Source organism: Pyxicephalus adspersus, chromosome 7, assembly GCF_032062135.1.
Source record: "Pyxicephalus adspersus chromosome 7, UCB_Pads_2.0, whole genome shotgun sequence".
In the NCBI taxonomy this organism is placed as follows: domain Eukaryota; kingdom Metazoa; phylum Chordata; class Amphibia; order Anura; family Pyxicephalidae; genus Pyxicephalus; species Pyxicephalus adspersus.
In genome coordinates this window covers 31,663,785-31,679,344 of record NC_092864.1, presented here as the reverse complement: position 1 = coordinate 31,679,344, position 15,560 = coordinate 31,663,785, and the positions used below count along the sequence as shown (strand labels likewise).

General features: G+C 38.9%; 1 protein-coding gene across 1 annotated transcript in view; it reads left to right on the top strand.

Moving 5' to 3' along the window:
• LOC140334534 (homeobox protein Hox-A4a-like) overlaps positions 1-14,631 on the top strand; it is a 19,649-nt gene extending 5,018 nt beyond the window's left edge. The window contains exons 2-3 of the mRNA XM_072416801.1: positions 13,414-13,574; positions 14,232-14,631. Of these exons, the coding sequence (XP_072272902.1) occupies positions 13,414-13,574; positions 14,232-14,507 (437 nt within the window). The 3' untranslated portion in view covers positions 14,508-14,631. The remainder of the gene's footprint in view (positions 1-13,413; positions 13,575-14,231) is intronic.
• Positions 14,632-15,560: the final 929 nt, after the last annotated feature.

Sequence of the window (15,560 nt, the reverse complement as noted above, 5' to 3'; positions counted from 1 at the left end):
AGAGAGAGAGAGAGAGAGAGAGAGAGATCATTTTGTCTTTATATCTTCTTTATATGACTTTTGTCCACCTTTTCACTATTTCAGTACATTTTGTTAACATGGTCTTTTCATTTTTCATAAATCATTTTTTAGGTTAGATATGCTATAATTGGATTTATTTGGATAAAGTCAAGCTTCTCTTTAATGAGTTACGGTAATTGTCTCTCTAATATAATATATTCTTCAATTTTCAAAGTTATTTGCTATTTTTTTGGTCTGACTTCTTTAAAACAAACTGAGCTTTAGATATTTATATGGATTCTGTAAAAAACCCTAAATAGCATTAGACAGATCAGTGAATGTATCACTTTATTGCTTAGATACATTATAAAGCCAATTTGCTTTTATTGTTGGCAATAATCACTTTACTGCACCCCTTACACTTGAAGACAATTTGCAGGCTTTTGGGATGTGTTCATTAGAATGATTTGTCTTCTGATTACCTGACACAGCATGATAGATGTGTTTGTTTTAGAGAAACATGAAGGGTTTTGTATACTGTAATATATAGATGTTCCTTTTAAATGATGATTACTAAATATATATACATATATAAAACAATAATAATTTCACTTACACAAGATACTCACAAATAAATAAATCATGCATACCATATTATAGTCTGCAGCTGTTTGATAATAAGATGTGCACGTTGCTAAATGTGAATATTAGTGGCTCCAGAAATGTATAAAACATTAAATAATTATTACATTTGTTTAATAAAAAACATAGAAAAAAAGCTACTGAAACACTTTATTTTTAAATCCCCCCTCCTCCCCAGAAGACACCCACACTACGTGCACATTTTCACATTGGATTTTATTTGAAGAATTATGAATGATGAGAACAAGCTAATGTAAACATATTCTACATAAATCCTGTGTGATAAATGCGTATGGTTAGGGTAAACACTGGGTGAATGTTGTGTGGAAACATTATAAAAGGACCCTCTTTACTAGTATTTCTTAACCAGGGGTCCTCCAGAGGTTCCTTGAGCAATGAGCAGTTTACACCTCTCAGATCAGTGTAAGTGACACCAATGATCATTTTGTCTATCTGTAAGGGTGACATTCTTCCCAATGGCCAGCAATGTAAGAGGAATTCTTCCCACTGACTACCATGCTAATGTATTGTGATCTGAGGGTATAGTAATTATAAAAGGGGTTCCCTGAAGACCTGAAAGACCTGAAAGTTATTTCAAGGGTTCCCCATGATAAAAAAAACTTTGAGTAAGTTTGCTCTAAATAATTAAAAACTTGCCAGGATGTAATGCTTTTTTTTTGTTTAGAGGATGATAAAGGAGAAGCATTCAGCAGCCACCATTCTGCTCCCCATGTTAAATAAAGGTTGATAAAGGGGGAAAAAAGCAGACAGTTACATCTAAAAATTATCAACCTTGAGGATTCTTCATCTGTTTATTGACACTGAAATCAAGGCAGATATAGTAAAGGATATATATTTATGCAACTCCATGCTTTCAGTCACTGCACAGCACAGTTTGGACTGGGGGAAGAACAAGCAGCACAGTTGTTTTGCAGCTCCAATGTACATGCAGATAGGAATGAGGTGCAAACTTCAGCAGAACATATAAGGTTGCCATCTTTGCAAGATAGGGCTGTAAAAAGGAACATACATACACATTTTGTAGCAGGAAAAACACATCCTATACTAATATTAATATTATTTTTATTATTATTAATAAACAGTATTTATAGCACCAACATATTACACAGCACTGTACATTAAATAGGAGTTGCTGATAACAGACATATACAGACAGTGTCACAGGAGGAGGAGAGGACCCTGACCAGAGGAGCTTACAATCTAAGAGGTAGGAGAAGTATTATTACACAATAGGAGGGGGGATATGGAGTGATGGATGAGTAGTAAGGGGTTTTAAGAGACAGAAGAAGATGGGTAGGTGAGTATGAAAAGATAGGTTTTCAGTTCTCTTTTAAATGTGCAGAAAGTAGGAGAAGCCCAATAGGAGGAGGAAGACCATTCCAGTCGGGACAGCACTTGAAAAGTCTTGGAGCCGTGCATGTGATGAGGTTAAAAGTGAGGAAGTCATTATTAGTCATTGGAGGAGTAAAGAGAGCGGCTAGGGGGGTATTTTTCTACCAGGTCAGAAATGTAAGTGGGGCAAGAGCTGTTGAGGGATTTGAAGGCAAAGCACAGGAGCTTGAATTTGATTCTAAGGTGAAATGGAAGCCAATGATGAAAACTACAAGGAGAAGGGGCAGAAGAGAATTGGTGGGAAGGTGGATAAGTCTGGCCGCAGCATCCATAATAGATTGTAGAAGAGAGTCGGGTTAGTGGAATACCTGAGAGGAGGATGTTACAGTAGTCCAGACTGCCTTGAAATTGCAACAAGCACAAAACTTTCTATGAGTGTAATAATTGCACATCCAGATTACCCAGATCACTAACATTTACAGCAGTTTGGTGCATTATGGTGCTTTGCATTCATTGCATCATTCATTCATTCATGCTATAGCTGCATATACAGGTATTATTAATAATAAAATAACAAGTAATACTATTTTCACTTTGAATAGGCAGCATTTTATCATAATTTCTAAATGAATCTGTAAATGCCATAAACAACAGATAAAGATGTATGATTCAGCAGTCATGAGACAAAAGCCAAACGAGTCTTTGAGTGCCATAAAGGACAGGCAATGCATTCTTTTGCAGGTCACGGGATGAATGCACTGTGTATGGCCCAGAATGGCATGTTGGAATTATTTATCCAATGCTATATGTCACAGCACCCTCCATACTTCCTGATCCTGTGATCGGCAATCATAATAAGGTTCATATCTGTGTATATAACCTTTTGTAATATAATCAGGAATCTCATACTCAGGTCACATCTACTACATTGAAAATTGCTAAAATATCTTTTTTCCATATGACATTATCATGTAAAAGAGCTGGGGGCAAGATCCGACAGTATTTCATGTGCATTGGTGATAAGAAATAACATCATCAAGCCATTAAATCACCCACATAGAATAATGATTTATATATATGATAAGATAATGGTAGCACTTTATCACAGCTGATAATAATAAAGTGCAGTACTATACCCATTCCTGTGCAACCTCTCCCCCATATGTGTGCTAGGTCTGTTTTTCTATCCTCTGCATACAAACACCTGTCACGTATACATGGCAGAATCATGGCGAGGCTGAGCCAAAAATAAGTCCAATCAAATCTTGAAATAATGTAATTTAATAGTGGATAGACCTTCAGAGGGTAGGGGATCTGTTCTGCTCATTGTGGTAATTTGGCCTAGGTAAAAAAATATTTATGGTTTTTGCACTACTTACTAGGCCAGGACAACCATTACCCTGGTCCATCATATGAATAAAATGCAATCTTAGATGGAGCAAGCAGGCAGGCTGTTCATTGCACGATGGACAGGCAATAAAATAAAAACGTACATGCATGTTCACAATCTTTTCTGTAATGTACACTGATCTGCACATGTGGAGCTTAGTGTATGAACCTGGCATACCCCAGATTCCAAGAATCAACTAAACTCCCACGCATGCACAGGAGATACCTAATTGTGGCTGCACAAATCAAGAATCTGGAAAAGGACTTGGATGCCAGTGCCTGCTATGAAGCCTGGAGGGGTGAGGGTACTTTGAAAAATTGTGATGGCACAGGCTAGCCTATTTTATTGCAGAAGGGACATCATCTGTCCCTTCTGAATTAGCCAACCTTAACTACACCAAATACAATTTGCCTTGTTAGGTTTTAGTTGGGCGTAAACTGTTAAGCATGGGATCACCCAGCCCAAAAGGAAAGCACAATTGTAGTGGTAGAGCATCCTAGTACCCAAAGCTTTTTTGTACCAATGCTTGCTCCTATCATGGACAATTATGGAAGCAACCAAGTAGTAGTTCCTAATACATACCATCCACAAGAATACAGATGGTTGGTAACCCTGCTGCCCCACCACATTCTAAAAATGGAGAGTTTAAGAGCAGAACCGTGGCTGCTAAATGCTTCTCCTTTATCATCCTCTAAACAAAAAAAAGCATTACATCCTGGCAAGTTTTAATTATTTCGAGCAGACTTTCTCAAACTTTTTATCATGGGGGAAGCCTTAAAATAACTTCCAGGTCTTCAGGGAACCCCAGCTATCAAATACTATATCCACAGTATATTAGTGTGATGGACATTGGGAAGAATTCCTCTTACATTGCTGGCCATTGGGAAGAATGTCACCCTTACAGATAGCCAAAAAGATCATTGGTGTCATTTAAACTGACCAGAGAATGACCAGAGTTTATCTTTAAAAAAAAGATGGTGAAAAGGTGGTGATAGGTAGAAAAAAAGTCTTAATACTTTGGTAAAATAACTTGGAGATGATCCCTGTGCAAGCCTTCAGCTGTTGAACTTACACTAGGATGTTACAAAGAAACAGAGGATTCTTACTATTCAATATAACTTTTTGTTTGGCTAATTGAGTAAGATCAATGTAACTATTGGTAACAACGATGTAACTATTAGTAAATTGATCCCAGTAGCTCTCCTACAGATTGGTGAAATCTAAATCTCTACCTTTATAGATAGGGCCCTAAAAATAACTTGTGATTCACATTCGCTGATGTGAAAAAAACAGCTAAAAATATAAAAGATGAGCACTTCCCTTTTTCACCTGTGTATTCCTCTGTGTATTCAGCCTCATATAATGAAGAAGAGATGTATTTGCTGAGTGCAGTCACTGGAACTAAGTGTCATTTCAGTGTGTGCTGAGGACGCAGGTTTAGATCTCCCGGTAATGAACACAAGCTGGGAGGCTGTTTGATTTGGATTATGGCAGTTCATTTGTCACCCTTTGAAATAGCAGTTAATTTGTAAGATGAGAACAGGAAGTGCAAATCAGAATTTTTATATCCACATAATTAGGTAGAAAGAGTAATTGTCCTGGAGTTCCCTGCTACACAAAAAAAGAAAATAATTTGTTTTTATAACAGTGATTAGGGAGATCATTTATTAAAACTCAGCTGAGTTTCAAACTAGGTTATTGCATTCCAGGTGAACCAAAACAAAAAGAGTGCAAAGTTTACCAGTTTCTTCAAAAAGCAATAACAGTTGAAAAGCATTTCCTGTGCCAATGTGCTGTAGTGTGGAAGCAGGGACCTCTCTGCAGAGGCCTGACACCTCCATGCTGTATCAATCTTGTGCAGTCAGACTGGAAGCATGAGTCTCGTTCTATTATTTTTACAAATCAGCAAAATCAGCACAAATTTAGCTCATAGCGCCTGATTTAGTAAAGCTCTCCAAGGCTGGAGAGGATACACTTTCATCAGTGAAGCTGGGTGATCCTGCAAACCTGGAATGGATCTAGTTCAGGATTTCAAATATTTCTAACAAATAGCAAATTACTTTTAAGAAATCTATTCAAGCTTTTATAAATCAGGCCCATAGTTTCCATGAGAAGCCCATTTTATATGATGACATAGCAGGAGCACAGCTGGGACACATGGGCAGAGTTGTACCACTATAACAGAAAGTGCCTGGACCTGGGGACAGATAGCCACAGATCACAGGAAAGCCCCAGCAGAAGCCAGAATTCTACTCCGTGCAACAGGTTGGTGCAATAAAGAATCGAAAACTGTAACCTGTCCAGAAAAACCTTTGTGAGTCCCTATTTACAGAGGCCAGTGTCTTGTCATCAGCAGCACATTGTAAACTGAAATCCCTACGGTGTTGTAAATTGTGAGATCAATTATTACAGCGATCCCAGCGTCGGAAAACTTTGTCCTGGTAATCACCAGCACTGACCGAGAGGCCTAATCAATGCAGCCGTCCTATCCCAAAGAGCTGACATTTAACGCAGTGTAATTCCATCTGCTGGCTTCCCAAGGACGTTTCCATAAATTAGGAGCGAGTGGGCCTAGTAGCAATAAATTGTGGCGTAAGTGGCGGCTTTGTGTAGGCCGGTGACAAGCTGTAAACTCCTCTTGCTTTGTCTTATTGCGCTGTGAAGGCACTTAATAATTATAGTGAGTAACACTTACCCCTGCAAAGCTGCAGACTGAATACAAATTACCAAAGGTGGCCAAATCCAACTGCAAATAACTCCTTATTTATAATAACATTTGTTTGCAAGTCAGTGTAACATACAGCCATATGGATGATATGTGCCAATAATGGACTGGTTCCTATAAAAGATTTTCTAGATCCAGAAATTGGATAAAAACAAAAAACACAAGGTATGAAATCTGTCTTTATTACATGATGAATTGTAAAAAAATAAGGCATTTCGCACTGGACAGAGAACAAAGAGGGTAGAAGAAGATGCTGGGTCTGTAGGTACTATGCCAGCAAAGACATGGAGCCACTTGGGATCACTTGATGGTAGACACTTGCAGACACACAGACTACTCCTCATGGCTTGCTGGGAGGGCACTTTAATTTTTGATTATGGCTTAGTTTTTAGGTATTTGTCCTATCTTTTCTATTATGGTGACTTAGGTTGGTCATTCATGGTGCAAGGAAATACAATAGACTGCAACCACTGATGCCAACAAAGACATGGACATGCCAAAGGACATTTGGTGAAAGACACTTGCAGCCCCCTTGGCAGTCATATACTTACCTTCACAGGTCCCTGGAGAGCACCCTGATTTCTAGGTACAACCCTCTCTTTATAATTAAACATTTGTGCCATCTTTTCCTCTCTGGTAACTTAAGCCGGTCATACATGGTGCAAGGACAATAGACTGCAACCTCAAATGCCAACAAAGACCTGCCAGAGGACACTTAATGAAAGTCACTTGCTGCCCCTTTGGCAATCACAGATTACCCTTCACAGATCCCTGGGGGCAATCTGATTTCTAGTCATTCCCTGGTCTTTATATTTAGGTGCTTGTACCATCTTTTTAACCCTGATGACTTAAGCTGGTCATATGGGGTTGCAATGTCAGCACTGATGCCAGCAAAGATATGGAGCAGCAAGGGAATGCTTGGCAGGTAATAGATATTGGCAGCCACCTTGGCGGTCATGGGCTACCTTCCCACAGCTCATTGGGGAGCTCCCTAATTTCTATTTTCCTCCTTGCCCTTTTTAGTAGACATTTGTGTTATCTTTTGTACTAAGCTGGCCATACACAGGTGAATGTGCAAGTGTGAATCTTCTCTTATCAACACAAAAGGACATGCATTTGACAGTGCATTGAATGCTGTATGTAGTAGCAGGATCCATTGATTTCTAAAGAATAGCTGACATCTATAATAAACAAGTCGTTGGCATTCTGTTATGGCCGGCTCTATTCCACTCAATTGGGCTTTTCGCATCATTGAAGCTTGTTTGCCTTTAGAAACCCTCAAATTAGCTTTATTACATTAAAAAAGAAAACCAACAGCAATGATAGACGTTACACAGTACTCATGAATTTTACAGTCCTCCAGGGAGCTGTAGGGTGCAGAGTGGCAGAAGGAGGACAAAGGGTGGTTAATTGTGTGGAAGGACTCTGAGCTGTCCTCATTGTTCTGCCTGTGAAAGGGAATTTGCTAGTTTTGTTAAGAGTCTTGTTAAAGTGGATATAAGGGAGGATTTACTTTCACGGCCCATTAGTCCAGATAAAGAGCTCTTTACTTTTATTTCACAGCTTGGTGACACACCGAAAGTGATCCCTTCCTTTCTAGCCACAAATTTGTGATCGGGGTGTGTGAGTGCGAATAATGGATCAGACCTCAGTTTATCTACAGGGCGTGCATTGTGTGCTTGCAGCGATCTCATAGCCCGTGTGTTATTTGTTCCCAGTTTGTTATTTGTCTGAGATTATTCCTCTTAATATGTGTGTGTTTAATGCAATGTGTATTTATTGCTTTTTATTTTCATTGACGTTTTATGGTAAAGGGAAATATAGAGAATAACTCATGTGTGGGAAAGCAAAGTGATGAATCAAAATTGTACATTTTGTTTTGCTACAATCTGGCCAGTACAAGATGCATTTTGATTGGCTACGCTAGAAGTACCACACATTGTTCGTGTTGCACGTTGTTCTGAATACATTTACTGGTGCCAATGAACATAGCTGCCAGTCTTTATGTTCCAAGGGGAGTACATGCTAATTGACACCGCATGTGAGGGAATAGAACTTGGTTCCCCTTTATCGTTCTTAATGTAATGGTTCCTCATTTTGGAATCAAAGGAAGCTAATATGAAAAATTTTTTTTTTTAGCCAAGTACATGCTTAAAGTGGACCTATGACCAAAATGTAGATAACCGTTTAATATAAAGTAAAAATTAACTTTTTTTTCTTTTTAAAACACACGTTTAAAAAAAAAAAAAAGGAGGAATCCCCTCACTTTCTTTTTTTACTGATGTGGCGGTAAAGACTGAATGGAAGCGCAGAGCCTCCTGGGTTACCCACATCACCCATCCTAGGAGGCTTCTGGCTGCTCCGACTGCGCATGCCGATCTTGGGGCTTTTACCTGCAATGCAATAGGGAAAACATGCCTGTTTCACACATGCGCAGTGAGATCGGCACCCTTTTTTCCCATTTACAGCAGAACAGCACAGGACCCAATTGATTAAAGCTCCAGATAATTGGGGGCTCTGCAGAAACAAAGGTAAGTGTGATTTTTTTCAAGAGTAGTACCCCTTTAAGTAGATGAAACAAATAGCTGTGCAAAGTCTTAGGGCAGGTTCAGGGCTACCTTGGGATTGAGCGATCCCATGTGGCTCCTGGCAGTTGGCACCTTTCCAGCCGCCCAGTCACTCGCACTCTAGTATTGGATATGAAAGAACCAGCATCTGCACATGTTAGTACTGCTCACTGGTGCCCCTTTTCATTCTCTATGGGGCTGCCGTCAGGATAAGCTACGTGTAGTCTCCCCAAAGGTAGCAGCTCCCTGGCTCAAGGAAGCAGTAAATGCACCGCATGGCCAATGTGAACATAGCCATAGAACTAATTTTCTTCTAAAAGCAGTCAAAAAGCCTGTTTCTTCTCAGAATAACATAGAAATAGGCCTTTGCTTTCTTTGTGGAAGCAGTGGTCACTCTGCAGAGATCTGACATCCCTCTTGCTGAGACAGAACTGGAGCAATCCAATTAGCAAAGCCTATGCACAGGACTAGGCCTTACCAAAGCTGGTGCTGTCATTCTACAGAAATGGTAGATTCATTCATTGTCTGTACAAGCATTGTGATCTCTGTTCAAGGTAATAAATAACTACAACAGTCACACGTTCACATTACACAGCCTGTTAGCACATAAGTATATTTTTACTGACTTCATCCATGGCATTACTTTTTGAGTTGTTTATCTGTTATCTAGTTCTCAGAATAATTTTTATTAAAAATTAAAAAAAAACTAATTAAAACTGCTGATCAATCATCTCCAGACTGACAGGTCCTCTTTTATTATTGTGTGTTTAGCCAGAGAACACATTATCGGCTGTAGCTTTGGATGCGAAGCTTATCATTCTACGCAATAAAATGATAGCGTATGTTGTGAAGAAAAATAGGCTGTATTGCACCTATAAAATGATCGATGTCACAGTGATCACGTGTTAGATACACAGAGCGGTCCTTATACCACCGCAATAACCCATCTGTTCCCATATATGAGCCACACTGGCCGTCAGACATCAGGGCACAGCTCGGTTGCATCATGTCTTGTTTTTCCAATGAACACATCTGATGCAATATGTATTTACTGATTAGAATGAGATACAGATATGAGTTTAGTGTACAGAAAAAAACTTTTATCTTCAGACCTCTAGATGCCCCGGCAGAATATAAAAATCCTTTGTATATGGTGTGTATATAGAGTGGCATGGCAGCCATGGTACCCCTGGGTTAACCGGCTTCCTCCAAATTGACCTTTGACTGTGGTAATGACATATGACTATGGTAGATAAATTAGATTGTGAGCTCCTTTGGGGGAGAGCTAGTCACATGACTATGGATTTTGTACAGCACTGCGCAATATGTTGGTTCTATATAAATACTGGATAATAATAATGTAAACCCTAACAATGAACTTCTCTTATTTGGCCTGTTATATATATAGGAATGCAATCTGGTATATGTGTACATGCAAAAAATAGCTGTTGACCTGCAAGACATCCAATGAGCTGATAACTTCCTGTTTTTTATACTCTTAACGGTTATATTGTTTCTCAGAACCACGCCCAGTGGGAAAATCCAAATGTTTTTTGCTGAAGTTCTTTCCCATGTTTATTTCCATATATTAATGATTTGTATTGAAGTGTTTTTTTAATGCATCACAAATTTTTGAGAACCCATTCAAAACAACGCCCTTTCCATGTGGCCGATATCATGTCATAGTGAATTGAGTGTGTGCCCCCTCTGGTGGCCATTTTACAAATTCAATATGATGAAAACAAACCTGTCACAAAAGGAATATAGAAGCTGCCATCTTGATTTTCTAAATATGGTAACTAAAAAGTTTTTTTATGGGTATTGTAAAAAAAATACCCTTTTAGTAAGTCTATCCGTGGGGATTTTTTGTTATTTACTGGATATTAGGCTATAAATAACAAAAAAAAATAATGAAATGACAACGGTTAAAAACAAAAGTCTTACATAAGATTACACAAAGTAGAGATATCTTCTTCTCCTAGATTGGAAGCTCTTCTGGGCAGGGTCCTCTCCTCTTCCTGTGTCACTGTCTGTATCTGTCTGTCATTTGCAACCCCTTTTTAATGTACAGCGCTGCGCAATATGTTGATACTATATAAATCCTGTTTAAAATTATTAATAATAAAATCTGATTATATTGTTGCTGTATATTGTAACCTGTCAGATTTATATCATGCAGCCCTGTGAAAGGTTCATTTTAATATTTGTCCTCAATATAGCTGCCTCTTCCACCAATAGGAAACCAGGACTCCAATAAAAGGTGCCTTTCACAACTGGGTTATAAATGCCGCTTTTGGCCACCTCAACGAATATAAACTTTTTCAATGGTATATTTACCAGTCCAAATAGGAACTGGTGTCACATGAGCAATCAGAAACCAATTAGCTTGGTTTACAATCATGTGATCAACAAAAAAGTAAATCATGGTGATCACGTGAGGTTTGTTTATAGCCAGTCACATGAGCAATCAGGAACCAATTAGCTTGATTTACAGTCATGTAATCAACATAAAAGCTAATCAAGGCCATCATGTGAGGTTTGTTTATAGCCAGCTTTTGATGTCACATGGGCAATCAGGAACCAATTAGCTTGATTTTACCATCACATGAGGTTTGTTTACAAACAAACTTTCCAGCTGCAGCATTCGCAATGCCTGGCTGCTGTCACTGCAAGGTCGGACTGGGAAGCTGGGGCCCATCAGCCATCAGTGAGAAAAATGTCTCCAAGAAAAAATAGCTTTAAATGGCACATTGGTATATTTTTGTGAAGCAAAAGGAGCCTACCAGAGGGGGGGGGGGGGCTGTGTTGTGACCCCCTATTTATTGGGAATATCACTGGGCCCACTGGACTTTTTTCCAGTTCTCCAATGGGCCCATATGACCCTGCTTCATGACCCATGTCATTAAAAAATAACCAATCCAAAATGATTTAGCTGAGTTATCAGAATGAGCATCAACTTACCCAACACAGACTAACAAGGCTTAAATTGTCATGGGAATTTAAACTTAGTGGCTTTGGGTCATGAAAGGGTTAAGGAATATATAATATAAATGTACATAAGGAATATCCGGAGGGGAGAGAGCCAACAGTAGAACAGACGGTGGTGGATTACACAGCGCCAAACCCCACTGAATGAATAAACGGCAATCAATAGAGACGAGCTGTCTTTATCTGCTCCCTAATAACTAATGATTGGTCTACAAACACAGATAGACACCCAGTTTATATAACTGTTTACACAGTGTTATCTGGATCAGTGCATGCGGGTGGGTCATAGTGCAGTACCAGCGCCGAGGGAAATTTGCTGCCCGTGTCAATATTATTGTTAGGTGTGAGTATAACAGGCGTAAAAAAGGAGCCACACAAGCTCGGCCATTGTGTTCCAGTACGCTGTGGAGAAATGAGGATTCGGCCTTTGTGTTTACCGCCTGTGATCATTGGACAAATATTTTGCTAGATCTTTTCTGACTTTTACCAACTCTCATCTCTCTCACGGGAACATATAACAAATTGTGTGTACAGTCACCTGGATTGTCAATAATTAGAATCTATAGACAGGTGGTGTGTTTGTTGTGGCACCCTGGATGGATATAGAAAAATATCAAGTTATAAAAATCATTAGAATAAAGTGGAAATAGCAGAACCTGTCCTTATATTAGCTTCCTATCATCATTATTACCTTGTATTTATATAGTTCCAACATCTTGAGCTGTGCTGTACAAAGTCCATAGTCATGTCACTAACTATCCCTCAGCTCAAAATCTAATGTCCTCACCATAATCATATGTCATTAATAGTCTAAAATCAATTTGGGGGAAGCCAGTGAACCTAACTGCATGGTTTTTTTTTTGGGATGTGGGAGGGAACTGAAGTGCCCAGAGAAACCCCACACAAACCTGGGAGAACATACAAACTCCATGCAGACAGTGTCCTGTCTGTGATTTGAACCTGGGACCCAGAGTGCTAACCTCTGAGCCACCATGCTGCCCTGAGCATCCTATGAAAATCAGCAGTGTGCTATAACTTTAATGCTTTGTGCACAAAATTTCTGTGATATTCTGTGATCTTTTCTAGCCACAAAAATGTGATGAGTGAACAGTGATGAATGATTAAGCACTGTACACACAGCGCCATTCTGTTCTATGGAAAGAGGAGAAGTGAGAATGAATGAACAGCACCCCGCTGTGCTCCTCTCTATTGACTTGTACAGCAGTCATTTTCTGTCAGTCCTTAATGGATGCATCAAGACGGATCCATGAACGAGATCCACGCCTGACCTTTTGTATAAGGAGAGGATCATCTGACGTGTACACATAGGAAAGTAGTTACAGAAGTTGGTAACAGGAATGAACACATCAATGATCTTCTGCTTCTTCATTATCCAATCAGCAGCCTAGGGATATAGAGGTGAATACAGAAGCACGAATTCAATAAGCAGCCATTACAATTCATCTAAAGTCATAACTTTTTTAGGATTGGAGTAGAACAAAGTCTGAACCCCAGAAAACATTTCTTTTTCTTACTGTCTTTATCCCATCAGGATTTCCTTTCACTTATCTCTCTATAGTACAGGGAAATCTATGAGATGTTATCACAGAAGTGCAGAGTTCTGAGAAAGAAAGCTGCCTTGGGAGCTGCTGCAGAAAGGGGGTGCAAATATCATTATTATTAATATTATTATTAATAATAATAATAAACTGTATTTATGTAACTCCTTTTCATTTCTTGTTCCGCAGCTTCCGCCCAGCCTGGTATGATGGGGAAATGCAGACGGCCTCGTACAGCCTTCACTAGCCAGCAGCTGCTGGAACTGGAGAACCAATTCAAGCTCAACAAATACTTGTCAAGGCCTAAGCGCTTTGAGGTGGCCACTTCTCTAATGCTGACGGAGACACAGGTGAGTGACATACCCAGGTTTATGCATTAAAGAGAACCCATCACCTGTATTGCAAATGCAATTTAAAAAATAAAAATTGCTAGCATGATAAATTTGATTAAAAAGTTGCTGAAAATGTACTTTATGCAACAATATATTATAATAATCCTGGAAATATAGCTTTTTCTCATGGTTATATGGCATTTGGTAAAACATTTTTTTACAGACTTGTGATCAGGCAGGGTTGGCCCATTTGCAACTTTACCACTGGGAAAGTCCATCTCCTAGATTCACCTTAATATTAAACCAAGACTGGGTTTATGCAAGCATCTAAATAATCAAAGATAGATATTAAAGATGGATTCATATATGAAAATTATATATGAAAATTATAACTCAATTTTGCAATCCCTATTTAATGTACAGCGCTGCGTAATATGTTGGCGCTATATAAATCCTGTTTAATAATAATAATAATAATAATAATAATAATTTCTACTGCTCAGGAGCGATTGTGCCCTCTTGTGGCCAACACTGAGAACTCCATTTCTAGGTCCAAAAAGTGTAAAACCAACCAATTAAAATGTTTTTTCTCTACATTTAAATAGTGAGAATGATATGCCTTTTGTTGAAAACTGGATTGTTGGATCTCTAATAACTGTTGATGTCTCTACTCAGGTAAAGATCTGGTTTCAGAACCGCAGAATGAAATGGAAGAGGAGTCGTAAGGGCAAAGAACAGGGGCTGCCTAACCACAGCGACAGGAAGAGGTCGGAGGGCATAGAACCCAACAAAGATGCCCAGGATGATGATGAGGAAGAGGAGGAAGAAGAAGATGTTGACTTCCATGGATCAGAGGGAGATGCAGACATATTACGACACAATGGCCAGCTCCGCTACAGCCCAGAATCTTTTTGCTCCGAGGAAGAAAGTGGGGCTCTACCTTCTCCATAAGATATAGACCGAAGGACTGTGGGCAATGTGCAGCCCAAAGTTTATTTATTTATCATGGACAACAATATCTCCACAGAGATGTGGGGACCGGAGATAATAATTTATATGTATTTAACTAATTATTGGTAGGGGGTCTTGGTGGGAAGGGGAGGTTATCAGTGGGTTCATGGGTTACCTTCATTGACATGAAATAACCTGTTTTGGCCATCAAAAAATAAACTCTGTTGGATTTTTGGCATTGTGTTTAATAATCGATGTGCTTTTATTTCAAGAGGAAAGTGAAGTTAATGAATTGTATTTTATTATTCAGCAGGTTCTTATTGGTTGCTGGGAGATGCATGGAATCATTGGGCTCTATTTTTAAATGAATCCCCTTTCAATTTGCTCATAAAATTAGTTTCTTTCCTATTCATGTTCTTGTTGTGACAGCTGTGCACTTTTAATGATTGTCCAGAAGGTGGCAGAACGAGTCATTGTTTTAATAGGAGACCTGTAGAGAAATATGACCATCAGTCAGCGAATTTCAGAGGAATTGATTGGGGGAATCATTTATAAATAGAGCCCATTGTGTACCTGTTTCTTTAGTTTAGTTTTTGGAAGTATACAATGTACAGCACAGTGTAAAAAGTGAAATTGTGTTGATCATTGAACATACAGAATAATGGTGTATTGGATATACAAATGTCATCATGCAATACAGAGAGGTGTGTAGTGCAGAACTCAGCATCCCTAAAATATCAATTTGTTTAAAAATTATAAATATAAAACTACATTTCTAGGAACAAATCTCAAAAACTTGAAAACTGCCAGCTTTGGAGTTGCTAGGCAAAAACAAGCACAATGGGCCTGATTTATCAAAGTTTTCCAACACTGGAGAAGATAAACTATATTGGGAGAACCTGGGCAATACAACATACACGGAATGGATCTGAAAACATTTGTCTACTAATAGCGAATGGATTTCTTGGATCACCCAGGTTCTCCCTTGAAAGTCTATCTATGAGACACATCTATGAGGCTCTATTCACAGGACTGCCTAGGCACCCTCACATG